The sequence below is a fragment of the Meles meles genome, chromosome X, assembly GCF_922984935.1.
Source record: "Meles meles chromosome X, mMelMel3.1 paternal haplotype, whole genome shotgun sequence".
In the NCBI taxonomy this organism is placed as follows: Eukaryota; Metazoa; Chordata; class Mammalia; order Carnivora; family Mustelidae; genus Meles; species Meles meles.
In genome coordinates this window covers 17,319,991-17,346,862 of record NC_060087.1, presented here as the reverse complement: position 1 = coordinate 17,346,862, position 26,872 = coordinate 17,319,991, and the positions used below count along the sequence as shown (strand labels likewise).

The 26,872-nt window shown below is 37.9% G+C and overlaps 1 protein-coding gene across 5 annotated transcripts in view; it reads right to left on the bottom strand.

Moving 5' to 3' along the window:
- The window catches only part of CNKSR2 (connector enhancer of kinase suppressor of Ras 2), a 299,498-nt gene extending 282,405 nt beyond the window's left edge, over positions 1 to 17,093 (bottom strand). For 4 of the 5 annotated variants that reach the window (XM_045996324.1, XM_045996326.1, XM_045996327.1 and 1 more), the window contains exon 1: positions 16,089 to 17,091. In XM_045996324.1, coding sequence (XP_045852280.1) covers positions 16,089 to 16,152 — 64 coding nt within the window. In that variant the 5' untranslated portion in view covers positions 16,153 to 17,091. Of the gene's footprint in view, positions 1 to 16,088 lie in introns of all 5 variants that reach the window. The other variant, XM_045996325.1, reaches the window with a different exon arrangement.
- Between the last annotated feature and the right edge of the window lie 9,779 nt (positions 17,094 to 26,872).

The following is a 26,872-nucleotide window of genomic DNA, read 5'->3' as shown; positions in this document are numbered from 1 at the left end:
AGAGAGTGTCTTCAGGAAACTACCATTATAGGAGTATTGGAAATCAGGCTTTGTTAACAAGGTTTAGAATAGCACACTCTTGGGGCGCCTGGGTGGCTCAGTGGGTTAAGCCGCTGCCTTCGGCTCAGGTCATGGTCTCAGGGTCCTGGGATCGAGCCCCGCGTCGGGCTCTCTGCTCCGCAGGGCGTCTGCTTCCTCCTCTCTCTCTCTGCCTGCCTCTCTGCCTACTTGTGATCTCTCTCTCTGTCAAATAAATAAAATAATAAAATCTTTAAAAAAAAAAAAAAAAGAATAGCACACTCTTCTGTCCAAGAGTTTAACTGCAAATCTGTTTGTAAGGTAAAATAAGAACATGAGCTAACTATTGGTGGTCTCCACCCTATCCCATGCACATTCAGTTTCCTTTTCTTTTTTTTTTTGTTTCTTTGGATTTTTTTTTTAAAGATTTATTTATTTGACAGAGAGAGCCAGAGAGCAAAACCGGGGATAGTGGCAGGCAGAGGGAAAAGCAGGCTCCCAGCTGAGCAGGAAGCCTGATAAGGGGCTTGATCCCAGGCCCCTGAGATCATTACCTGAGCGGAAGGCAGATGCCCAACCGAGCCATCCAGGTCCCCCAGTTTCCTTTTCTTAAACACTTCCTGATTAGCAAAAGGTTTAAAAAAAACCTAATCAACTAAAACATTAATTTCAGTAGAAGGAAAACCAGGTATACCAATCATCCAAGAGAATTTTTTCATGTGTGGAAAAACATGAGGTTTACACAGGAGAGAAGAGGTAAGGCAAAGAGATTTTGATGTCACGACAGGGCCAATGTTGCCTGTTGGGAGCCTTTTGAGGATTTTGAGGAGTTTGGGATTATCACAATGATCTAGTTACCAAATGGTTGCTAGACAGATGCAACAGTTACACATTGAAGAAATGCCTGTATCCCATGACTTTTTGCTTGTTTGCATTTGAAAGGCTTTATTAACACTAACAGAGGCAAACCAAAGCTATTTTATGCATGACATACTGCTTACATTTTGATATTACCAAATTTGAAAATAAACTCTATTTTTTATTTAAATAAGCTTTTTATTGCAGAAGTTTTAGATCTATAGGGAAGTTACTATTATATATATATATCCTATTTTATATATATATGTGTATATATATATGTAGTCTCTATATACCGCTTATCCATATTCTATTATTAACAACTCATATTACTATGATACATTTGTCATAACTAGTGGACCAACACTAGCAGACTGTTATTAATTAAATTCCACTATGTTTAGATTTCACCAGTTCTTTCCTAGTGTGCTTTTTCTGTTCCAGTATCTTATCCAGGACACCATAATACAAATAATCATCATGTCTCCTTAGCCTCCTTTTGTCTGTTTCTCACATTTTCCTTGTTTTTTTTTGATGACCTTAAGAGTTTTGAAGAATACTGGTCAGGTATTTTGTAAAATGTCCTAAATTTGGATCTAATGTTTATCTTGTAGTTAGACTGGGCTTATGGGTTTGGGGGAGGAAGACCACATGGATAAAGTGACATTCTCAACATATCATATCATACTAAGGGTACATGCTATCATCAGCATGACTTATCACTGATGATGCAAACCCTGATCATCTGGCCAACACAGTATTTACTAGGCTTCTCCACTATCAAGTTATGTTTCCCCCTCCCACACTCTACTCTTTGGAAACAAGTCCCTAAGTGCAGCCCACATTCAAGGGGTGGGGAATTAAGTGCCACTTTTTTGAGAGGGGATTATCTATATAAATTATTTGGAATTCTTTGTAGGGGAGATTTTTCTTTTTTTCCTCATTTCTTTATTTATTCAGACATTTATTTACATCAGTAGGGATTCATGGATATTTATTCTGTGTATTGAGCTATAATCCAATACTACTTTTGTTCCTCAAAATGTTGCAGCTTTAGCCCTTGAGAGCTGTTTCAGAATGACTTCTAAGTCTTTTGCATGTCATCATTGTGTTTTTTGAGCACTTCCTTACTTTCTGGTGCTACAAGATGCTCCAGGCTCATCTTAAATATTCTGTCCCTATCCCTAGAGGTCTCCCATTTCTCTGAAAAGCTGTGGTTCCTTTCCACATGACTATAAAATACTCTATAGGAATTATAGAGTCTAGCTTGTACCACTTCCCCTAATACTCATTTTTATTGCAGTGTCTATCATTTCATCTGCTCGTCCATCTTCTTGTACTTCTATGGAACAACTTCTGAACTTACTGCTTCTCTTAAATCCAGATATGCTCATTTTAAGCAGGAAAAAACATCAATTAGTTTCTCCTAGCATAGTTATATTGAGTACCTGCATATAAAGGCCTATTTTATTTTTACAAATTATTTTTCTTTTTTATTACAATATGGTCATTACATTACAATATGTTCATTTCGGTGAATTTTTAAAAATTATATTAGTAGGCGGGCTATATTATCTATGAGTTTTATTTCAGGAGACATTACATAAGGTACATACAGAGAGTACTGGGTCCTAAAGAAATGATGCAGGGAAAAAAGAATAAGGTAGACTACAATATGTGGACTTTACTTGGACCCTGATTTGAGAAAAAAAACATAAAAATGTTTATGATATTTATAAAACCAGATCTGAACCCCTAGATATTTACTGATATAAAGAAATAAATTTTGGTGTGAAAATCATGTTATTCATTTGAGGGTACACAACGTATATATTTTTAAATCCTTACTTTACAGAAATACATACCAGCCTTAATTTTTTGTGATCTTATCATTGGTGCATCACTAAGGAGAAAAATGTCATTAGATCTCAACGTATTATTCTGCTATATTTACTTTTTGTGTGTATTTGTTATAAATATAAGAATAAAGTGACAAAGCAGCCTCATGTAAAAAAAGTCCCACAATTAGTAACCATTTCCTTTAAACATTAAATTAGATACATTTTAAAATGAATGCAGATGGAGATTCATGGTGTTAACTTTATTTAAAACTCTGTCTCTGACTGCTTATAAAAGTCTATATCAGAGTGCTTATTAACACAGGATGTCAATAATTATTTCAAGGAAAGTGATAAAATTCTCAAAACATCCTCAAAGAAAATTAATTTTAATTCATATGAATTTTAAAAGATAATGAGCACTTTGGAAAAGTGTTTTATGTAATCAAATGAACAATAATACTAAGAGATACACAGTTGAATACACAGTTCAGTTTTTTTGCCTATTATTGTGGGTATTGTGATAGCTTTCATAAAGAATGAGAAGCATCAAATCATTCCCTCCACAAAGAACAATGTAAGTTGTTTTCTCTTATTTTAAAACTTCCAGTCTAAAGCAAACTCACCTCAATTGCGTTAAAGAAAAACAAGGAGAAATAAGAAATACCATTTTTGTGGGTTTTTTTCCTGAAAGAATCCAACTTTTAAGTTCCTAAATACATGCTAGAATATCTATTTTATATATACATGCAAAACCATGTGTGTCATTTTAAAATATAATGTAGAAGGAATTTTACCTTTAATTACTACTTTATAAGTACTCAATGGATCAAACATCTCTAGCTGAACTTGACCATTCATATTTTGCATTGACTTCACAATAGTTTTTGACTGATTATGATTAAATTTTCTTTAACACTTAAATCTTTTTGTGATTCACTATGCTATCATATCGTATCATATCATATCATAATCTGGTCTAAGATAAAGGAGTTTCCAAACAAAACAAAACAATTTGGGGGGAAAAATTACCATCTAGTAGGTAGGTAAGAATTTCAAAGCTGTAGGCATGCACTGAATAAAGTCTGCTGTCCAAAGAAACACTAACAAAATGCAGAGAGCAATGCTAACCACTGCTAAGTAAAGCTAAACAAAAAAACAGAAGCCGTTATTTGTAATATAATATAAAGACATTTATGAACATCTATTATCAGACACCATGTATTTTTATTAACATTCCTTTTAGAGCAAAACATCCAGCACTGGGTTTGTAGTAGCAGTGGTCTCAAGTAGATCTTCTGTTTAGGTCTAGACTCAGCAGAGCTAAGAATCAAACTCCTGAGGTTCACATCAAAATAGGAAAGTGTCACCAAGACTATAATTATATGTGGCATCTTTGTCATTGGCTTAAGCACTATTCTGAGTGGAAACAGCTCAACACAAACAAACCCACCCACTCACCCACCCACACCACCATCCCCCTCTAGAGGCCAAAAGGACCCAAGAACCATAGTCCACCTTACCGCATACTACAGAAGGTAGGTCTGGCGGAGTGAACATCCACATCTTTGAAATTATTCCCATGATTCCTCTCATTTCATATCTACCTCTGGTAGAATGGCAAGGTGGAAATATTATATGTTTTGTAACCAGTCAGAAATCTATTCAAATTCTGCTTTGTCTATTATTTATTAATTTTTCAAAATATTTATTGAACACCTCCTAAATAAATTTTTGGGTATACAGAATAAGTCATTCAATGTTTCTAAGCAAAACTGTCTTCATTTGTAAAGCAGTGATAATTCCAATCTATCAGGGGTAGGATAGGCATAAGATAATGCAGAGAAAGCACCCAGCACAGTACATGGTAAGTACTCAATAAATATTATCTATTAGTAGTTGTGCCTTTGAAGCTTGCCAAGAGAATGCAATCCATTCCTTAATTTAAAAAAAGCTGGCATTTACCATGCACTTAGTATGTATCAGGCATTGTTTTAAATATACCACAACCCTACGAGATAGGTAATACCATCACCCCTATTTTACAAAAATGAAAAAATCTGGCAAGTTACTTAAATTCTCCCTCAAAAATCACAAAGCTAGGAAGTAATAGAGTCTGGATATAACTAAGCCAGACATCTGATTCCAAACTGTTCTTTACTATAACCTACTTGGTGCCAGTTTTTACAGGGTAGAAAATTTAGGAAATGTTTTAGAAGTCAAGTCTGGTATAGAAGTGCTGAATCACTATATGGTATACCTGAAACTAATATTACACTGTACGTTAACTAACTGGAATTAAATTAAAAACTTAAAAAAATAGAAGTCAAGTCTGAAGATAATTATGTACAATCCTGAATTGTTTTCTTCACCTACCAAAGTGTAAATCCAATTCGACAGAGAAGAAAAGAGTTGAGGTCCAACCTAATTCCATCACTGAACAGCTGTACAATCTCTGTTGTGTGGCTTAACTTCTCTGCACCTTACCTGTAAAACGGTGTCAATAACAGTTCCTTATCTTATTTTAAGGATTACTACCAATAATAAACCTTCCTAACTTTGGCAAATGAAGGGAAGAACCAAACTATATCACAGAAAGTCTACAAAAATATTCCTGAACCGCCCCCCCCTCAAAAGCATGATTCAAAGTATGCAGAAATTCTAACTAAAAATCAACTCACTTCTAGCTAGGATATTTTCAGTACGGAAATGGCTCCTGGCAGAGTACAGTACTTGAAACACCATATCTTCTGGGGTCAATTTCTTTCCGACCTTGTTTATATCATTAGATCGATCAGCAAACCCTTCCTTCACATATTAAGAGTAAACTTCAATAAAAACCTACTGTAATTATCCTAAATCCCAAATAAGTTCTGGACTAACATGTTTTTACCATAAATATACTTAAAGAATTATATCTAGAAACAGATTAGAAAGAAAAATTATCTACTCTTCAGCATTTCATAGAAAGCTTCTCTCTGTGTGTGACAATTTGGCATCAAACTGAACAACTTGCATCTGATAGCTAGAAGGCAAAGGAACAGTCTTTTAGATAAGAAAAGCTCTGCCACTGATTTAAAGCAACAGTGATGTCAAAAGAAACTGCCCCAAGACTCACCATGGCACTACTATGGGGGGAAATCAGGAAGGAGCATCTAACCCTGCCTTGCACATTGGTTCTTTACCACACTGAACTCTGAATCCACATAGGTTCTGGCAAGTGGGAAGGAAAACCAGCAACTGGACTACATGTCTGTTTTGAGCTCCATTAACAGAAACTGCAACATTGTCTCATTTATATGTCTTTAACAGCTCAGTGGTGTGTTTTGAAAGCTAATAAACAAATTACATGAAATTAAAATATGAATTTTATGCTCAGCCAGGAAAAAAATCACGAACCCCCAGGACTATTAAACATTTTGAAAATAATGTGGATGGTTGAGAAATAAAAGTATATGAAATAAACTCCCATATATATTTAACACACCAAAATTATAATAAGAATTCAGCTAATGTTGAACTTAATCATTCAGCATTTACTTATGGCCATCATTTTAAGGTTTTCACTAATAAGTCACATTATAAGTCTAACAACTAGCTAGAAAATAGATTCTTTCATAATCTTTGGTAAACAAGTTTAAAAAAGTAAAATCCAGGATCGACGCCAGCCTTCCATTGATTTGTTGTAGATATTATTTGAGAAAACATGTTGCAAGCCCATTTTAAAAATAGCAGATGTAGCTGAAACAAAATAAAAAATCCAATTAAACAAACAAACAAAAAAGGATATTGGGCAACACTTTTAAAGCAACTAACAATGTGGTTTCTTCTTATCTATTACCTTAATAGAAGACTTTCCAACCTACCTAATTGGACTAATTTCCAGGAACATTAATGTCAAGTAAATACAAAAGAGATACGTAGGTTGAGGTATCTGAGTGGTTCAGTTGGCTAAATGCCTGACTCTTGATTTTGACTCAGGTCATGATGTCAGGGTTGTGAGATGAGCACAGGTAGGGCTCTGTGCTTAGTGTGGAGCCTGCTTGAGATCTTCTCTCCCTCTCACTCTGCCCCTCCTTTCCCTCTCTCCCTCTCTCTAAAAAAAGGAGAGAGATAAGTGTGTAATACTTGATATCAATTATGCAATTAAAAAAACATTTTTATTATTGAAGTATAAATGACATGTTATATTAGTTTCAGGTGTACAATATAATGATTCAACAATTGTATACATTATGTAATGCTCACCATTATAATTCTAGTCACTATCACCATAAAATGTTGTTACAATATTATTGACTTCATTCCTTATGCTGTATTTTTCATCTCCATGACTTACTTATTTTATAACTGTAAGTCTGTACCTCTTAATCCCCATCAGCTATTTTGATCATCCCCCATCCCCCCCAACAATCACCAGTTTGTTCTCTGTATTTGAGTCTGTGTGCTTTTGTTTGCTCTTTTGTTTTTTAGATTCCACATGTAAGTGAAATCATGATACTTGTCTTTCTCTGTATGACTTATTTCACCTAATGGAATATTCTCTAGGTCTATTCATGTTATCATGAATGGAGAAAGTTCATTCTTTTTTTATAGCTGAGTAATATTACTGTTTATGTCTGTGTGTATCACATCTCCTTTATACATTCATCTATTGGTGGGCACTTAGATTGCATCCATATCTTGGATATTGTAAATAATGCTGCAATAAACATTGGTGCATACATATCTTTTCAAATCAGTATTTTTGTTTTCTTTGGATAAACACTGAGTAGTGGATATAACTATGTTTTGACCTTGGCGAACTATAATACAATAATATCATTGTGAATTTTGTTTCATTTAATAAATCTTGGTTTTTAAAACAATTTTATGTTGTGATAGTCAACAGATGAACATAGAAAATTAAACAGCAGTTACCACGCTTAGTAAAATTAAAGATTCAGTAAATTTATGTAAATACTCATAACCCCTTCTTCCCTGAAATTGCCAAGAGTATAATTAAGTTAATGAAAACTTTTATTGGAATGAATGATTGTAATTTAAATTGAAATCAAACAAATTAAATATATCTTTAAAGGCTAAAAAATTGTATCATATTGAATAGTTATTTGTAGTTTAAATCAGGGCACAATTGCAACCCATTGTTTTATAGTACTAGCTAGAAAGATGAAGTCTGAAGGTGTTTTATTAAAAGTTAACAGCTCTGCACAAAGTTAAGTTAAAGTCTTAAAAATTTTGCTTATTCTGATTTATACTGTAACTACTGTAAATCTAGGGGGAGGGACTTGTTTAATTAGAAAAATCTCCTATTACTTGCTACTTGATTATCCAGTAACATGTTATTAACAAAAAAATCCATATGAGTATTTAAAGATTACAATAACTCACTACATAGGTTCTTAATGAGTGCCCTTAAAAATTAGCCCAAATTTGTATTTACTTTAAAAAATTAAAATTCATTTTTCAATATCAGGAGAGATGGAAAATCATGTAAGAAATGTTGATTTAAGGGGCACCTGGGTGGCTCAGTGTGTTAAAGCCTCTGCCTTCGGCTCAGGTCATGATCTCAGGGTCCTGGGATCGAGCCCCACATCGGGCTCTCTGCTCAGCGAGGAGCATGCTTCCTCCTGTCTCTCTCTCTGTCTGCCTCTCTGCCTACTTGTGATCTCTCTGTCAAATAAATAAATAAAATCTTTTAAAAAAAAAAGCTACAAAAATCTTTTAAAAATGTTGATTTAAGATGCATTGTTAAGTATTTTCATTTTATTCCTATTAGTAAAAATATAAATTCAACTTTAATGATAATACAGATAATGGTTACTATTAAATTAAAAGGCAATTTTTCCATTTTATCATCAAAATTAACAAGCAAAGGGTATTTTCTTTTCACTACAGAAAAAAACATTTTAATTCCTTACATGGGTTTTTTCTAAGAGGAGAAACTTAAAAAATTTTTTTTTAAGAGAGAGAGAGCACAAGCAGGAGGAGCAGTAGGCAGAGCAGGCGGAGGGAGAAGGAAGCTCCCCCCTGAGCAAAAAGTCCAATGTGGGACTTGATTCCAGGACCCTGGGATCATGACCGGAGCCAAAGGCAGATGCTTAACCAAATGAGCCACACAGGTGTCCCTGTAAGAGGAGAAATTTAAGGCATTTTATCATTTTCACTCTACCACTCATTCCAAAATACATAGAGTTCTTTTAAAACACTGAAATGAAGAAACGATTAGAAAATTTGTATGAAAAAAATAAATTCTTAAGAGATATGTTTTAATTTTTTAGGTAACATTTGCCTATTGGGTTGGCCTATTAATAATACAACATCAGCAAATAATATTTATAGCTTAAACACTTAAACACTTAGATACACTGAAATTATTCACATTTCTTAATGAAATGAATCTAAACCATGATTTAGGTCACTGAATTGACTAGAGCGATACAACTATGAATTAGAGCAACCCCACTTCTACTTCTACTATATTCTGGCAAACAATATACAACTTGGCACTAAAGTATCCATTAGAGCATTATAAGGGACTTTAAATGCATTTTCATTTAGGAAAGCAACTTTGCTGAAGGACCAGGAATTTGTGATATTTATGTATTCCTTCCTTCAACAAATATTTCTTGAGTGCCTACTTTTTACCAGATACTTTCTTATGCCTTGTTATGTAAATTAGATGAGGTCCCTGTCCTCAACAAATAACCATAGAAATTAATGTAAAAATAAAACTGGCATAAGGAATGAGGATACAAATGGTACCTGGAGAGCATACAACTGAGGATTTGATGTGACCTGGAGAACGGAGAAGGCTTTTCTGAGGCAAAGAGGGGAGGCCTGAGATATGGATGAGTAGGACTTAACTGGGTGAAGAAAAGAGGCAAGGGAACCTCTATTAAGTACAAAGGCTCAGTGGTAGGCAAACGAGATTGAAAGGCCATTAGTTAGTGCTAGGAATAAGGCCTTATTTCAAAAGGAGTAGCCAAATCTTCAGTGGTCTTAAAAGCCACACTAAGGGTTTTTATCTTTATCCTAAAAACAATGAGAAGCCACTAAGTTTTTTAAGTTGATGGGGCTGAGAGGAGAGAGGAGAGGATAAGATGAGAAATATTCCTGAGAAATTTATGCTGACTATAGGTTTATGGTTCCAAAAAAACCAAAACCCCAAAACCAAAACCAAACCAAACCAAAAACCAACCAACAAACAAAAAAATGCTATAAATATCATGACCTTGACTGAAAAGATAATATTTTGTCCTTTGCAATATGAGAACAGGAGGAAGTAAGCTTCATTAATTTTACCGTTTCTAAACCCAAAGCAGCACTTCTCAGATTATTCCACTGATGCAACCACAACTGCTGAACGAAATTTACTCATAACCCTGGAAGGTCTGGGAAATGCTGCTTGAAACAGCATGCTACAAGCCTAGAATTCCTGTTAAGCCTCTGGTATCATCTTTAAAATCATGCCAATTTTGCTTTCTCTACCATGAATTTAATATCCAGGTTTGTTTTAATACAAAAACAATGTTTTACAATACTGAACAAAAATCAAGTCTTTGTCTTCTTTTGATCATTTAGCTCCCACAACGACAGAAATATTCCATTTTGGGGAACATAAGCCTATGCTACGCATAAAAACTGAATTCACTCACCGACTGTTATTTAACACAATGATCTTGTAGTGAAGACTACATTTGCTTTCCTTTAGCAAGACACTAAACTATGACAAAATCTTAAAAATAAAAAGCTTAGGCTACATTTATTAAAAAATTACTTATTCTCCCTTCCCTCTTTTAAAGTACAAATGATCCACCCTTCTAGTACTCTTTATAGAAACCAATCCTTCATCTTTCACAATAAACCTTATGTGTTGAGGTGCTGTTGGGAAGTCACATGGAAAGCTAAAAGTCATTAAGAACAAATTTAAGTCCCACTCTGCTATACATGAAAACGATAATTTATCACTGTTTTAAGAACAACAGCAATAACTTAAAAGCTTATCTTCATTCTTCATATAAGAATTTGGATGAATAAAATTCTAAATATCCAACAACATAATGTTAATGATGTAATTAATCTTCAAAATAACTCACTTTAACATTATTTCCAAATTATTCCTGAGAATCAGATTTGAAACAGCTGTACTAATTCAATACACATTCTTTGTGGGCTTATTTTTGGCAGCCAAAGTTTTATAATGTGGTATTTATTTAAACTCAGGACATGATGAGAGTTTTATTGTCTTTGTGAAATGCAGATTTGTTCTTGTACTTTTGTGCCACCTACTCATGGCTCCTCCTTCACTTTTCCTCCACTGCCCACCTCTCTCCTCCAACCAGACAAACCTAGACACAACTGTTCTGGTTAATCACTCCATCTCAACTCCAAAGTCTCTTGCTGTGCCTTTATTTAGACTACATCCATCTTAGAATATGCCTTAGTTAAATAGTATAAAAAGTTGCTAAAATCCCACCTCCCCCATGGATTCCTTCCTGACTAATTAAAAACATCATCTTGTGTTTCCACTGGTGCTTGTATACATAATGCAAACATTTTTTAACTTTAGCAAATGTTCTAGTTGGCACCTTTCTCTGTTTTGGCTTAAGTTTCTCAGTGTCACTGTCATCCCTTACAGAGACTAATTTCCCCAAAGCAGAGAATAATTTATTTAAAACAATCCATTAAAACCCCTTCCATGTAGAAATACAGAGTAAATAATCTCTAGATACCAGAATGTATCTACATAAATAGACTCTTTTTTCCTAATCTGCACAAATCATGAGTGTTACCTTAAAGAATAAAGGTTAATGACAGTATAAATAAAATGATGTTTCCTGTGAACTAACCTCTACATACAGAAAAGGTAAATTTCTTCTTTGTGTGAAATGACAAGTATTGAGTTTCAAAAAATGTCAAATGGAGAGTAGGTGATTGTTGGTGACTATCTAGTCATACTGCAGTTGAGGAAAAAAACAATTTTTCAAAAGCAATAGGACTAGTTTACAATGCATGCTTCTCAAGTTTCTGCCAGAAGATTTTTCCTCTGTCTCTATCTCAAGACAGTTTGACTCAAAAATTTGATATTTTCCTTCATCTTAATAAAATATATTCCAACCTCAAACTCTAGGTCTTATGAGGGGTAAAACTATTAGAGATCACCATGCCTGTAAAAATTTCTGTATCTTATCAGATACATTCTTAATTGTAGCATTTAACTTTTATAATAAATAGACCTTATTTCATCACTACATTTCCCTCTTTTGTAGGGCTGGATGCAAAGTGAAGGTTTTATCTTTGTTTTTAATACCTAAAATAATGTATTTCATTTTCTGTCCTCAAGATGGCTGAGTCATCAGGATAGAAAGTAGAAGTCAGTGATGGTTTTCAAAGAAAAAGGGTTATAATAAACAGAAAAGAACAGAGCAGTTAATTGTGGGATGGTTTGAAAAAAATTATCTTAAAAATTTAGATTTTAGGACTCATACTGTAAGAGTAGAAAGAGCTAAGTCACAGAGACCATAAGAGAAGACCAGCAAAGCAGGGCCTGTTGGTTGACTCTGAAAACAATAATTCATTTTATTTGATCAGGGAAGGGATTAAAGATCACTGGAAAAAATATCATGAAAGGAGTTAGCTGCAGAAAATAACTTTATCTTAGTCATATGGATATTTTGGAGGAGTTTCAAAGTTGGAAAAAGTGTGAGAAGAAAACTAGAATATTGGGTGTGACAAAGACAAGGAAAATTAATATTGAAATTAATAATAGGGGCCTGGTGTTCAGATGTTTTTGCTATATTTCGGTGGGCAAAAAAGTAAACTCAAACAACTATAGATTACAGAGTATTTCTATAGGCACTGCAAGTGAATAGGTAAGAGCTGAGATATGATATATTTTAGAGCAATAAACTGAGCAAAAATTAGAAACCGTTATTGGCCTACTTTTCTACCTACAGCTTTCTCTACTAAAGGCTTCCCTTTTACTCTAAAAAGGTTTACATTTTATAATTTTGTCAGAACTACAAGAGGATTGAATCTAATTTCCTACTGAAAAAAAGATTTCAAATGCTAAATGATGTATATTTGATTTTCTCAAAAAATATTTTTATAAAATTAATTTTGAAGTTCTATATTTCCAAGTAGTCTGAAGTACCATGAAGATATCTGGAAGGTAACTGCTTATTTTACTGACTCATGAGGAGTTCATATATTTACTGGAACTAATCCTGACACTGTGTCACAACAATTTTGATTCTTAGAAGAAAATTCAGTGAGTATTGGATTTTACAAATAGTAGAGTTGGTGATGAGACAAAAAAATGCAAGTGTTTCCTTTTATCTTTACTAATAATATATAAATTTAATATTTACCTCCCTCAAATACATTTTAATAAAAAAGCTCAAAATGAATTGCAATGTATAAATGGTCCTTCAGAAACAATTTTGAATATAATAATCTCATCAGCTTTTTTTTTTCCTTCATCTCCTCTGATGAGTTTCTATACCACTTATATAAATTGTCTGGAAACATAAATATATGGCAGTGTAATTTTTATATGCTTAATGTCTCCTTTTCTGTTTTGTGAAGAGAAAAACACCCTAGAAAGAGCATAAAGCATATACCTTACTATATAGAGTTATAACTATTTATGATTGTGACTAGCTGAAAGCATATGCTATATGCTTTAAATGTTAAGGATGATGAAACAGTCACATTAGGAGTATGGTTTGAAGAACTCCCACAATGTTGCAGTTGTTCAAAAGTCTTGTTCATTCTTTGTTCATTCTCTGCCTTTATAATACTATACATTATACAACACCAAAGGAAGTTTGGCCATTTTAAAGCTACAACCTAAATTAGTTGACTTTTAAATACTACTGCATCTGAGGAAAGGGTGAAAAGCTTTTTAAAATGTGTTTACTTGTAAAGTTTATTTGGGGAAAAGAGTAGGGAAGAAAAATTAAGATAATAAAAAAAAAGAAAAATTAAGATAATAGTATAATTACAAGTTGAAAAATGTTCATTTCGTCCAACTATTCTTTAAAATCTTGCTTTCTGTTATTATCTGAAATCAAATTTATATGAAGATTATAGACATTTCAGCAGTAAGCAGTTTGGGACTTGAAATAGAGACAATGACATCAGTTTTTCCTCTTCTAGTCTAATGTGTACAGAAATATACAAATTCTAGCTTGGCTAGTGGCTTCATCTTTCCCAATAGCTCTAAAATGAATCACCAACAGGTATGAAAATAAGTTAATCAACTTACATATAACAATCATTGAAAATTATAGCTAACAATGTTAGTCCAACTTCAAAGATGCTGCGTTTTAGGCTGGAGAGAGTTTTAAAGGGCTGGAGAGATTTTTAAAAGGACTACTGTACTGTAAATCTAATAATGTGTGTCAGAATATGTATGTCATATGTTCTACTTGCTTCAGTCGACCTAAACTGTAGAGAAAGAAGAAACTGCAAGATTATACTGGGAGGGTGGAGGTGAAGAAGATGGAGTATGCATCACTCGCTACAAGCGTCATGGGAATTTGTGAAGGTAATCAGACTTGCATGGAGCCAAGATACCTTTCTACTGAGCATTTCAGTAACAGACTCAAACCAAAGTAACCTTTTAGGCAAATTCAAAGAAAGGGTTTTAATTAGGCATTCTTGCTTCTTGCATACAGCCTGGCTCTTTCTTCCATGACTGAGAAACAGAGAAGACAGATGTTTGTTTCCGACATTCCACAGGGCTTGAGGGTTGGTGGGAATCTAGGAGGGCGTAATTTCGATAGCAAACATGAAAAGAAGAAACAGAAAAGATGAGCCACTGCAGGACTTTGTCTTAGTCATGGCACCCATGGCACCTTAGCACAACGCACCACACACCGAGGCAGTTGATAATGAATTCTACTTAATTCAATACACTCATGTGTACTGTGCTTTGCAGTTACGAAGCACTTTTCACATATTAGAAAAAAAAAACTAATTAAATGAGAGATAATGGGGCAAGTAAGGAAATAAAAGAAAAGCAAATGTATAAAGAAAAATCCAAAAGAATAAGCAAGAGGCCGAAAATGTTCGGAAAAGGAGGAAAGAAGATTGAGTTTCTTTCTGTGCCTTTTAATCACTTCCAATCACCCCCATCTTTCGTTCTAAAGTACCTGGAGCTTACAAAGTCTGCCATCTAAGCAAGCCCCCAGAAGGGGCTCCCTCGTCTTCGCAACACGCATTTTCACAAATGATAAGCCTTTGGCTCCTGACTAATCTACCTACAGTTTGTGCTTAGGAATAACCACAAGCAAAGCTCTAACATCTCCCAAGTGTGGCCAGAAATCCTTTATTTCATCCCATCCATCCCTGTCAGCATTCCCCAAATTTTAGGAATCTTGGTGATGGGGGGAGGCAGTGGTCATGGGGTGAGGGGAATCCTCTACAAGCCCCTTAACTCAGACAACAGAGGGAGATAGTGAGGCAGGAAAGCCCAGGGACTAAAGAAAAAGCCCACGTTTGCGACTAGGAGGGCGAGTGTCTACAACAGTGGTTATTAGAAATTGCCAGGGAAAAAAAGAGGCGCGTCTTCAAGATGGAAGAAATGAGGGGGCACTTGAATGCGCATCACCTTACACCTGGCGTCAAGCCCCCAATAAAAAGCCATGAGGTCCAAAGCCTCGACCCGTGAGAAGAAAGAGGCAAAGGACGTGGGGAGTCGAGGGGCAGGGTTTGCGCAGGAAGGAGCCCGCAGATCCCAGCGCGGATGCTGTCCCAGGGGAAGCACGTTTTCCATTCTCCCAAAGTAGCGCATCCCCCGAGCATCTTTAGCCTAGACTGGCGGAGTTCCCCCGATCCAAACCTGGGCAGCCGCGTCCTGACTCCATTATATGGGCTTAAAAGTTGTAGGGAGAGTTGGCGCTGGAAAAGGCACCTGGCAGGGACGGCCACCGAGGGGGCGTTAGGTTTGCCAGGAACAAAGGGGCCCGGCAAGGAATGAGCAAAGGAGCAGGTCCCTGGGGGCTCCTCCGTGAGGGGAGAGACAAGGGTCGCCACGTCCTCCCGGCCTAGGAGCGCCGTGAGGAGCGGGGAGGAGGCGAGATGTACTGGGATTCCGCGGCCAGCCTTCTAACCCTATCCGATAGCGCCGGCACCCCCGCTCTCTCCGCGCCCCTCTCTAGCTAGGGAGCCACCACTGAAGACAATAGGAGATCGGGATCCCGAGCCCCCGCCTGCCCCGGAGGACCCCCTACTCTCCCCAGCGCACCACGATCAGTCAGTGGAAGCCCCGATAGCGGTCTCAGCTGCCGTAGGCGCCCCTTCCTTCTCGCGCGCCGGTACCCCGGCGCCCCACGACCGCCTCGTCCTCCGCACAGCGGGCATTACCTTTCATCCAGTCCACTACTTGACTCGGAGACCATTTGCTCACGGGTTCCATGATCAGAGCCATGGGCACGGGGTCGCTACCGCGCCGGGCGCGGAGATCAGACACAAAACGAACTCGGTAGCCCGAGCCGCCCTCAGGTGGGGTCCCTTGCTGGCCGCTGCCTCGCTGGGCGGGTGGCGAGAAGAGGGCTTTTGTGTGTCGCGTATCGCGGCTGCAATGTGTCTTAGCAAACGGCGGACAGCAGTGGCGGGAGCAGCGACGGGGAGAGAAACGCTCTGGGGTCGCGGCTCTGTGCGGACTCTCTGCTCGCTTCCCGCAGAGGCGGCTGCGGCTGTTGCTCCGCCACTCCGCTCGGGTCTCCGTCCCTCCAGGGCTTCAGTTCACGGCTTGCACTGCCGAGGGTCCAGGCTCTGAGAAAAGGAGCAGCTGCCGCACGTCCGCAACCAACTTGCCCGCTCGCCTCGCGCGCGGGAGTGAAGCCCAGGGCACCACAAGCTGCCCGGCGGAAATGACGAGGGGCCTCCTGCCACCCAAAATATCTCTCCGCAGCCCTCGGGTGCGGGGCGCGCGCGCCACAAGCCCCCCGCCCGCTCGCTGCCGCGCGGTCCCGCCCCCGGGGCCGACGGCAGGCGCGCGAGGCGCGTGCGCGCTCCAGCACGAGGCCCGAGCCCGGGGTCTGCCTGTCAGTCAGGCAGGTGCGAGCGGCTCTCAGAATCGCGTTCCCGCCCGGCGAGCTGCCCCGGGATAGAGGCGCGCTAGGAGCGCGTGCGCAGCGGTGTCGGCGCGAGTCCCTGCCCCGGGGTCAGTCAGTCATTTGCCGGCGCCTCCGAGGGGCCTCTGAGCGGACGTGGCGGCTGCGGGACGGGCCGTCCACCAGTTGAACGCAGAATGCTCAGGCTGCTGAGGAGGTACCTGTGGCCCCGCCGTCGAGGGGAGGGGGACACCGCCGAGCGCGGGGGTTACAGCGAGAGCCCGGGCTTTCCTCGCTCACGCCCTCCCCGCGGCTGAGTGGGCTTCCGAGGTGATTCCGGAGCCCCGTGCACGCCTGCGGAGACAGGGGCGTGGAATGCCGCGGACGGGAACCGGCTCCACCAGACAGAAACGCAGCGATGACGAGGCAGGAGGGCCGGTGCTGTCAGACCGCCCCTGGTGGTGCCCAGGGCCTGGGAAGTCAGGCGTGGAGACTGGAACCTGCAAATGCTGGTGGTAGTGATCCCGAGATAGGTTCGGCCCCACATGCCTTTCGAAGGGCTCAGTGTCAGGTTTTCGGCCAACTCGTCAAAGCCGATTGTGCCCAGTACCTATTTTACGGGATGTCCTTTTGTTTTCAGATAATCTTATATAAGAACTGAGGGGTAACACGGATTTAAATGAAGTGACAAATTGTAGACACGATCCTTCAAAACTCATGGTCTTCAGAAATCTTAAAAAGGCTACTGTGAAACCCTTAGTAAAAACAGTTTGTCTAATGAAGCTTCACTTTAAATGACAAATAATCCTAGAAAGTATAGATGTAAACTCTCTCCAACCTTTAAAGATGTTTTCTCTTTGTCATTCTTAAATAGCCCCGTCGAGTAAAAGAGAAACTCATTTTATTTTTATAACCATTTCAAGAATGTCAATTGGTTTTGCCAGTTTCTGCAGTGACCCATTTTCTCTAGTTCTAGTGCATGAGCTGCAGAACTGCCACTTTTCGCAACTGACTTAAGTTGATATCCAGCCCCCACCACACCTAAAAATAACTAAAACCACAGTAGTCAAAATATTTTGATGTTTTCAGGCTTGTGATACAAACCAAGTAAAACTTAAGATGGCCTGTCTGTATGCTTGTTTATTTTTCTAATAATCCAAACTTAAAAGTACGTGGGAAGAAATTTAGGTTATCCGGACAAATCTAGGTTCAGAGGGTACAGGTACAGTACCTTCCATTCATAATCCAGATCGTGGTTGTGATTTACAGTTTTTTTCTTAGCTAATCAGGTGTGAGAGGCATTTTGGAGTGCTTGCCCACTACATTCCAATGGAGTCTCAGAACATTGCAACAGTATTTTCTAGAAAAGATAATTTTTAGCATCAGTAATTTATATATAGAGTAGCTTTATGTTCAGAAATGGAGTGGATGCAAACCCACTGTGAGTCATTAGAGGTTACAGTCATAGGGAGATGTTAAAGTAATTTTATCAATGAGGCGCCTCGGTGGCTTAGTTGTTAAGTCTCTGCTTTTGGCTCAGGTCAGGATCCCAGGACCTTTGGATTGAGCACTGCGTGGAGCCCTGCAACAGCCTCCCTGCTTGGGAAGCCTGCTTCTCCCTCTCCCACTCACCCTGCTTGTGTTCCCTCTCTCACTGTGTCTCTCTGTCAAATAAATAAATAAAACCTTTAAATATAGTAATCTTATCAGAATAATACTGCTAATAATAACTGAACATTTACTGAACAATGTGCAAGTATGTTACATACATTTTATCCTTAAAACATCTCTGTCACTAGCCACATTTTACAGATGAGAAAACCCTGGCTATCACATTCACTTCCTCTTCCCAGAACCTATTACACATTGTTCAATAAATGTTGAATAAACTAACAAATAAGGCTTAAAGAGGGTAAGTAATTTGAGGTCATGACACATGATTGTAATACCAAGTTAAGGTGATTTCAGAATATGAGCTTTTAAGAATAGTAAGAAGATATATATCTATCATAAAATTAACAGTACTTTGAAAGGGAAAGGTCCATTGAATGTTAACCAAATGTGTCTCAACAGAAAGTTAACCTCAAAGGAATCTGGCAGTCACCATAAGTGTTCCTGACCAGCAACTGTGAGAATGTAGGAAGTGACCAAATTTGTCTGAGACACCAAACTGCATATTCTGACTGGGCTTACATGACGAGCAACCTGGCTATATATTACAAGCAAGTTTAGAGTGAGATATTGTTTGCATAATGAATAAAATATCAATCAAAACAAATGCCAAAGATCAGGATACAGTAAAATAAAAAAGATACATATTTCATGAAAAGGTTAGTGTGAAAAAAGATGAAGGAAAAAGATCCCAGGGAGAGAGGATTTAAAGAAGTCCTACATCGAACTAAGTTGTACATATTCTCCTATTTATGTTGCAGTAAGGAATTTATTTAGTCTAATCACCTGAGATAACTAAAATAATTCTAAGAACTAAGAATGATGGAGTCAAAATGTTGGTGTGGACTTAGACTATCTTAGAGTTCACCAAGGCCTTAGGTATTTTTCCTAAGTTCTCTTTGAGGTTTCCCCTACAAAAGATGCAAAAAATAAAAAATTGACAATATAATAGGCGCTCATTATTTCATTTAATTAGTTCAGAGCATAACTGGCTATTCACTCAAATATCCCTAATAGAGAGAGAAGAAAAAGGATTAAATCATCATTGCCTTCTCCCTTTCATTCTTAACTCCAAATGACTCAGCTAAATCTTTCCTACAATTTTCTTTCCACAACCTTTCAAATAAACTAGGTTTTATATTCTTCTGCCTATTGTTCAAAATGTTAATGTCTTGCCCCATGTTTGTAAGCATAATATAACATGATTACATACAAACTGTGTGGCAGCTTAACTTTGCCTTCTCTTAATGCACAACGCAATTCCAAAGATGACGGGAAAAGGTATGTTGTCATAAAATATACATCAAAATATAATGTACTAAGTGGCATACATACTTCAAGAGCTTAGCTATAAAAGCAGAACTGATCCCTTGGAAAAAAACTTGGATTCTTTTTGGAAGCAGACAGAGGGTAAATACTAAGTTAATTAAATTAATTGGAAACCTAAAACTTGTGAGTTGTTTGCAACCACATCCAAACAGATAATTTTAAATACCCCTTTAATCCAGTTGTTATAGTTTTGCCTTTTTTATTCTTCTTCCTCTAGATTTCAATAAAAACTTAAAATCTCTTAACCAAAATATTTTCAGTTAAGATTTTATAGTATACGTAATGAGTCTAAGTACTTGAGATGTGGAATTTACAAAGGTCCTCTGACTGGAATCTAGGTGATTAATGGTTCTGACTCTTAGGGTTTGAGTCAGATAGGGAGGAAACCTTCCACTGGAAGGATCTTCAAGCCTTTGTCTCTTTGGGGGCCTTAGACAGGAGTAAATAATGTGAGTGTTTCTTCTGGAGCTAAAAGCTGAATATCCCTAACCTCCACATTTTCCAACCTAGGTTATTTTATAGGGCCTTAATTGTCATTTCCCGTGTCTTTTACTAAGAAGCTAGATCTGAGTCAGACCTCAGACTGCCATGCCAGACATATTTTAATGTTTTTAGTTATTTAACATTTAGACAAAATGTCTTGTAGAGCCCTTTCTGGTGATTTTCCCAGATTACTTAGATTGTGTTTTGCTATAGATGTCTGTTTAATTTTTAGATTTTTTAAATGAGTAATATTTTATCATAAATTAATTTTTTCCTCTTATCTTTCATTTTTGAATGATGAGTGAGAAGTGACAACACAGAGAGAACAGGTATGAGGGTAGTCCATATTCTAAAACACAGGAAAGGATAGGGGCCCTCTTTTTTTCACTTAGTTTTGCCCAGACCTTTACCTGTAATTTCTAAAGTAGGTTATACTATGCTGGCACAAGTTGTATACCTTGGTCAGAAAAATTACCTAGGCAATTCTGATAAGAATGGTAGTGATAAAACAAAATGCAAGCTATTCTCAAGAACAGTGTATGAAATGTGCTCCAAAGAAGGCTCTGCAAAATTTCTGGAACAATGTTTTCTTTCTTTCTTTCTTTCTTTTTTTTTTTTTTTTGCAGCACAATTCAACTAACAGTTTTGAGTAAAGAACCAAAGCCTCTGATACAACTAACCACCAGATAACAATCTATCCATGCCTACAATAGTCAAAGAATCACGTAGGAAGAGACCTTTAAATGTAAATGGGGCCATAAGCGTGCTGCTCTGGGCCAAACCTCCCATTAGATTATCAGGGAGAAGCACCCAGAGACTATAATTAAATTAGTAGAATTCTTTCTTTGCTGTTCTGCCTCTAGGGTAAGCTGTAATAAATCAAGCCATGTCCTTTGCAGACCAAGATTCACAGCAATCATCTCCTAGTAAAGAAAAAGGCTTGAGTTGAGGTTATCCCGATAGGGATTTTTAAGGACTCTTTCCAGGTTTTCCCTGCCATATTAATCATAGTCTAATAAAAATCCCAGATCCCACCTAGATTAGGAAACCTAGTTTTTTTCCCCTGGGTTTTTTTTTTTTTTTTAAACAAATTAAGCCCTAGCCCATCAGGGAATTTTCTGGTCCACTTTGGAGGCATTAATTAAGAACATATAAAAGTATTCAACAAAAGTTTTTGAACACTACCAATATGCTGGCCTAAGTTGTATCCTTTGATCAAAAAAATTAATTTGATTCTGTGGATGCAGAGATAACCCAAGATGCTCAGAGACTGGTAGAGGGAGCAGAAACATTCACTGTTAACTTAATAGGATAATGTAATAAGTGCAATGAGACATGTGCCCAGTACTATGTAGAGGAGTACCTAACTACTGAGGTGAAGACTATTTGGACGAGATAATGACTATTGTAGGTCTTAAAGTATGGCAGCCAAACAAATGCAGAAAAGACTTACAGATAGGACAGTGTGTACAAAGTTACAGAGCACCATGTAGATGTACCCGGAAGGGTAAACTTGAAAAGCAATGCAAGCAGTGACAGTGCATAGAGTGGGAGGGGTAGAAAATAGTCAGATCAGTGAAAAAATTAAACTAAAATATAACTTAAAAAGTTAGAGTCATTTAAGAATTTTCATCAATGGACTCCCCATATTTATATATTTATGTTTTATATGGACTGGTAGCCATTGAAAGCATAGATTTGAGAGGGACAGTATGGGGGGAGGTTAAATTTGGAGGATGTGGAATAGATGTCTGGGGACAGAAATAGAATAGTAGAGGTGGGGATGGAGAGAAAGAGGTGGATTTAATAAATATTCAGAGCTTGGTGATTGATTAGAAATAAGAGGTTAGGAAAAAAGCAATATAAAAAATGACTCTCAAGATTCTAGTTTGGGTGACTGAATAATTATTTCTTCCCCACCTAAAATAAAATAGAAGCAGCAGTTTTGGGAGGCAGAAGTAATCTGGAATATTAGTTTTTTATTGGACATTCTAAACATGAGAGGTCTGTAGATAGCCAAAAAGGGATTTCCAGTAGGCAGTTTCTGCATTCACATATACTAATGTGAAACTCATTTTGAACTGTCGATAAAGATTTTGAGAGTCACTACTAAAAGGAGAACATGAATGAGATTAGGGATAGTATGAGATGCCCATGGAGGAGGCCTGCAGAAGAAAAAGAAAAATCAGTGAACTATGAAAAGAACCAAGAGAATGCAGTGATATGGTAGCCCAGTGAGAAAAATTTCAAGTAGAAAGGCATGGAAAACTGTGGGAAGTGCAAAAATGATGTTGTTCCAGTAAGAACGGAGAAGAATCTTCTGGTGGTTTTGTGAGTTTGGATATCCTTCATGGCCTTATTAAGTTCTTTGGAAGAACTAGATGTCAGAAGTTGAGGGGTGTGGTATTATAGGGCATTAACTTTTCATGAGTCAACTTTTCTTCTATCCTTCCCAATAGCCCACCTATGTGTGTATCTTACTCAGATGGTTCCACAATGAATGGTAATGATTTTCCAATTTACCACCATTGTTTGCATTACTCTTTTCTTTTTTTTTTCTTTTTTTATTTATTTGAGAGAGAGAGCATGAGAGGGGAGAAAGTCAGAGTGAGAAGCAGACTCTCCAAGGAGCAGGGAGCCCAATGTGGGACTCGATCCCAGGACTCTGGGATCATGACCCGAGCTGAAGGTAGTCGCTTAACCAACTGAGCCACCCAGGCGCCCCGCATTACTCTTTTCTAATGAAATCCTGGACGCTAACAATGATCCCTACCTTATGTGATTATATTTTTGCCACTTGTAGAATGATAGCACCTTTTAAACTAGGCTAGCTTTGAAATCCTTCTCTCATAAGATTGTAGAATAGTTTTGCCATGGCATTCTGGTGATTTTGTACCTCTCTACACAGGCCATGTAGACAAGGCTCAACCTCAATATGACACATGTCTTGTCAGAATGCCCTATGATCTTCCCTGGAACATGGCAACACAGTCTTGTAAAGAACTATCCCAAGTCCATTTCTCATTTGCTATCCTAGTTCCAGTGAAGCATCAGCTTCAAGTACAGCTTCCAACTAAAGAATTGTTCAGCTGTCATTTGGAGTTTGCTCCCTGATGATGGAGCAACCCACCATTTTGTATCATCTGTCATTTGGTCCCTCACGTTTGGTATCATCCTGGAACTAGGGGCATGTGGAGTTGAGACCCTGCTGATCTTGCATTGCTGTCTGTGTAAATAATAAATTATCTCAATCCATTTGGGGTTGTTTTCACCTTACCAGCTAAATCTATGAAAGTGTGTAAAGCCATCCTAGCAGCTGCCACCATGCTGCTGCTTAGGTACTACTTGACCACTTGGCACAAATCTGATCTAGGAAGTCCATAAATACTCCCCAAAGAGTGAGCTCTGCTGAACCTCTGCCTGGGTAAACTAGGCCAGTCCAGCTCTGGCCTAGTAAATCAGCAGCAGCAGCAGGCAGCCCCACTACCACCTCAATTTCAAATTGGAAGAGATTGCATTTTTCCTAATTATTGGGGCTCCCCAAGTTAACCCCATAATTAATAAAAAAAAAAACCTCTGTATTAATGTTGCAGGATAAAAACAAATCCCTGATATAAATCCTTTCTTCTTAGATTTGACATTATTTTTTACAAAACACCTAGATTTTAGAATTCCTTCATATGTTAGGTCCATTTTTCTCTGAACACTTAGCAGTCTTACTAGCTAGTGGCAAATACGAACCAGCAAAATTAGTGTTGGATAAGTTCAGAGGTCCTCTTTGTAGGTTAACTGGTGCATCCCAATAGACCATATTTTTTTAAATGTAAAAAGTGTTTAAAATAGAATACAAATTGTTTAATCCTTGGTTAATAACTGACAGACTACAGATGATTAAAGATGGGGAGTGGGAAAGGAAGATTGCTTTCTTTCTCCATAGATTTTGTTTATGGAGATTTTTTTGTGAAATGGGTTTTGTTTACTTCTAGGAAAACTGACATATTAAGGATGCTTACACCAAGGCGAACAAATTGCTTATTTTCAGTGACCAGGAACTGTATCCAGAAAGCAAAGCATGTAAGTTTGTCACTATTTTTGACATTTTCTTGATTTTGAAAGGAAACTTGGTAAATTTGGTGATCTAAGTAATCTAAGGAATGAAAATATTTTGATTTCTTTAGTTTTTCTTCAGCACTGTTTCAAATACTTCATAGCTCAATGAAAGCTATCATTTATTGATTTTTCAAAAAGAGCATCTACTCTGTATATGCCCTATGCTAAGCAGTATTATAAAAATGAGTAAAACAAGGTTGCTGTCTTTAAATCCTATAAACTAAAGCATACCAATAGATTTTTTTATATAATGTAGCTAGCTAAGTGACAGAGATATGTAAAAGTATTTTGGGTATATTGCACCATATGGAAATATGAATGCATATCAAATGAATAAATAAAGAAGCATCTTTCTAGATTATAAGATGGCAATGTAATATACTGGTGTACATTGTATAATGGGCTAAGCACCATGGGTAATTAGTGAATATAATGGATATGGCTCCTGACCCTATAGAGTTACAACATAGTGGGAAATGTATAATATACTAGTAAAGAAACAAAATATGTATATATATAAATGTGTAAATGCAAATCATGAAAAGTACTGATATGAAATGTATAGGTATAGTGATAGAGAATTGTTGGGGTGAGGGAGAGAGGAAGTTCCTTAAGGTTATCAGGGAAGACTTCTCTGACTAGGTGATTTTTAGGCACAACCTTTAGAAGAATACAAGCTTGGGCATCTGGATGGCTTAGTCAGTTGAGTGTCTGACTCTTGATTTTGGCTCAGGTCTAAGATCTCAGGGTCATGAGATTGAGCCCTGCATGGGGCTCTGCATTGAGCTCAGTCTGCTGGAGATTCTCTCCTTCTCACTCTGCCCACTCAGGCTCTATCCCTCTCTCAAATAAATAAATAAATAAATAAAATCTTTTGGGAAAAAGAAGAGCACAAGAAGCCAAAGATCATAAATAAGTCATTCAAGGGAGAAGTAAAATCATGTGTGAAGTCCCTTTGGCAATAAAGAGTTTGAGGTGATTGAAGAACAGAAAGGAAATCAATATGGCTGTAACTTAGTGACTGGGCAAAGGCTGAAAAGAGGCTGGAGAAATAGGATGGAATTGGAGAACAAAGGATCTTATAAGTCTATGTGGTAAGTAGCTTGGAGTGCAGTGAAAAGCCATTAAGACTTGTAAGGAGGTCGGAAACATGACCTGATTTATATTTATAAATTAAGGAGGGGGGCTTCTTTTTCCTGAAAGGTCAAGTAGTGGTACCTTTCCTTCTTCCTCCCACTAAATACAACTAAGAACCCTGGACATAATATATAAAACCAACAGAAGAAGGCTTTGAAAGAAAGAAAAGAAAGCAAACCAGCACAAGAACTCAGACCCAAGGAATGACATGCTGGTGAGCTCTCTGTTTTTTTAATTTTTGGCTCATATATCACAGAGCTGAAGAAACTGGTACCCTGCAAACATGAGAGGCACAAACAAAAAGGTCCCAAGAAGAGCGTGCTCTCTAAGTGATCAGGAAAGAGGCAGCCTCACAAGGTAGAAAACACTGAGATAATAACCACTCTGCTCTAGCCAAATAAACAGAAAAAACTGTAATTCCACCCACTCTTATGCCAGCAAAGGCAAAGAGTAATGAGCTAAGACTTCTGCTTTGCTAGGCTATAGCAGGGCATTCCAATATTCCTCCAGCAGTGGTGTCAGAGAAGGCCAAGTGGGAACTGAGGCACTCATCTTTGTCAGGCAGTAATGAACACCCCTCTTTTTCCATTGTCAGTGGAGCCTGGATTGCTACCTGTACCCAGCAGTTACAGAGTGTCTCCCTTCCTGCTAGAGTGGTTTCAGAGAAGTCCTTGTGGAGAGTTAAGAGTTTGATCACTATGCAATAAGAATGAGAATACCTGGGGTGCCTGGGTGGCTCAGTGGGTTAAAGCCTCTGCCTTCGGCTCAGGTCATGATTCTGGTGTCCTGGGATCGAGCCCTGCATCGGGCTCTCTGCTCGGTGGGGAACCTGCTTCCTCCTTCCTCTCTGCCTACTTGTGATCTCCCTCTCTCTCTGTCAAATAAGTAAATAAAATGTTTTAAAAAAAAGAATGAGAATACCTCCCACTTCATTATGTCAGTAGTGACCAAATAGTGCACTTAAGTAATGAAGTAACTCCTAGCCTTCCCAGCCTCATACGTATTAAAAGCCTGCAGGAACATTAGAACTCCAACCATTACCCAGCAGTAATGAGAAGCCCCACTCTGAGGTGTCAATCAAGACTGAGTAGGGAACCTAGACAGAAAGAAGCCAACACCCCATCTTCCTCTGAGGGAATAGAGTCACAACTAAAAGAGAAGATTTATATAAAATCCAGAGACTCATAACATAATACACAAAATGTTCAGATTTCAAATGAAACTCACTTGTCATACCAAGAACGAGGAAGGTAACAAACTGAATGTAAAAAGGTAGTAGATGCCAACAGCAAAATGACAGGAAAGTTAGGGATGCCTGGGTGGCTCAGTTGGTTAAGCGGCTGCCTTCGGCTCAGGTCATGA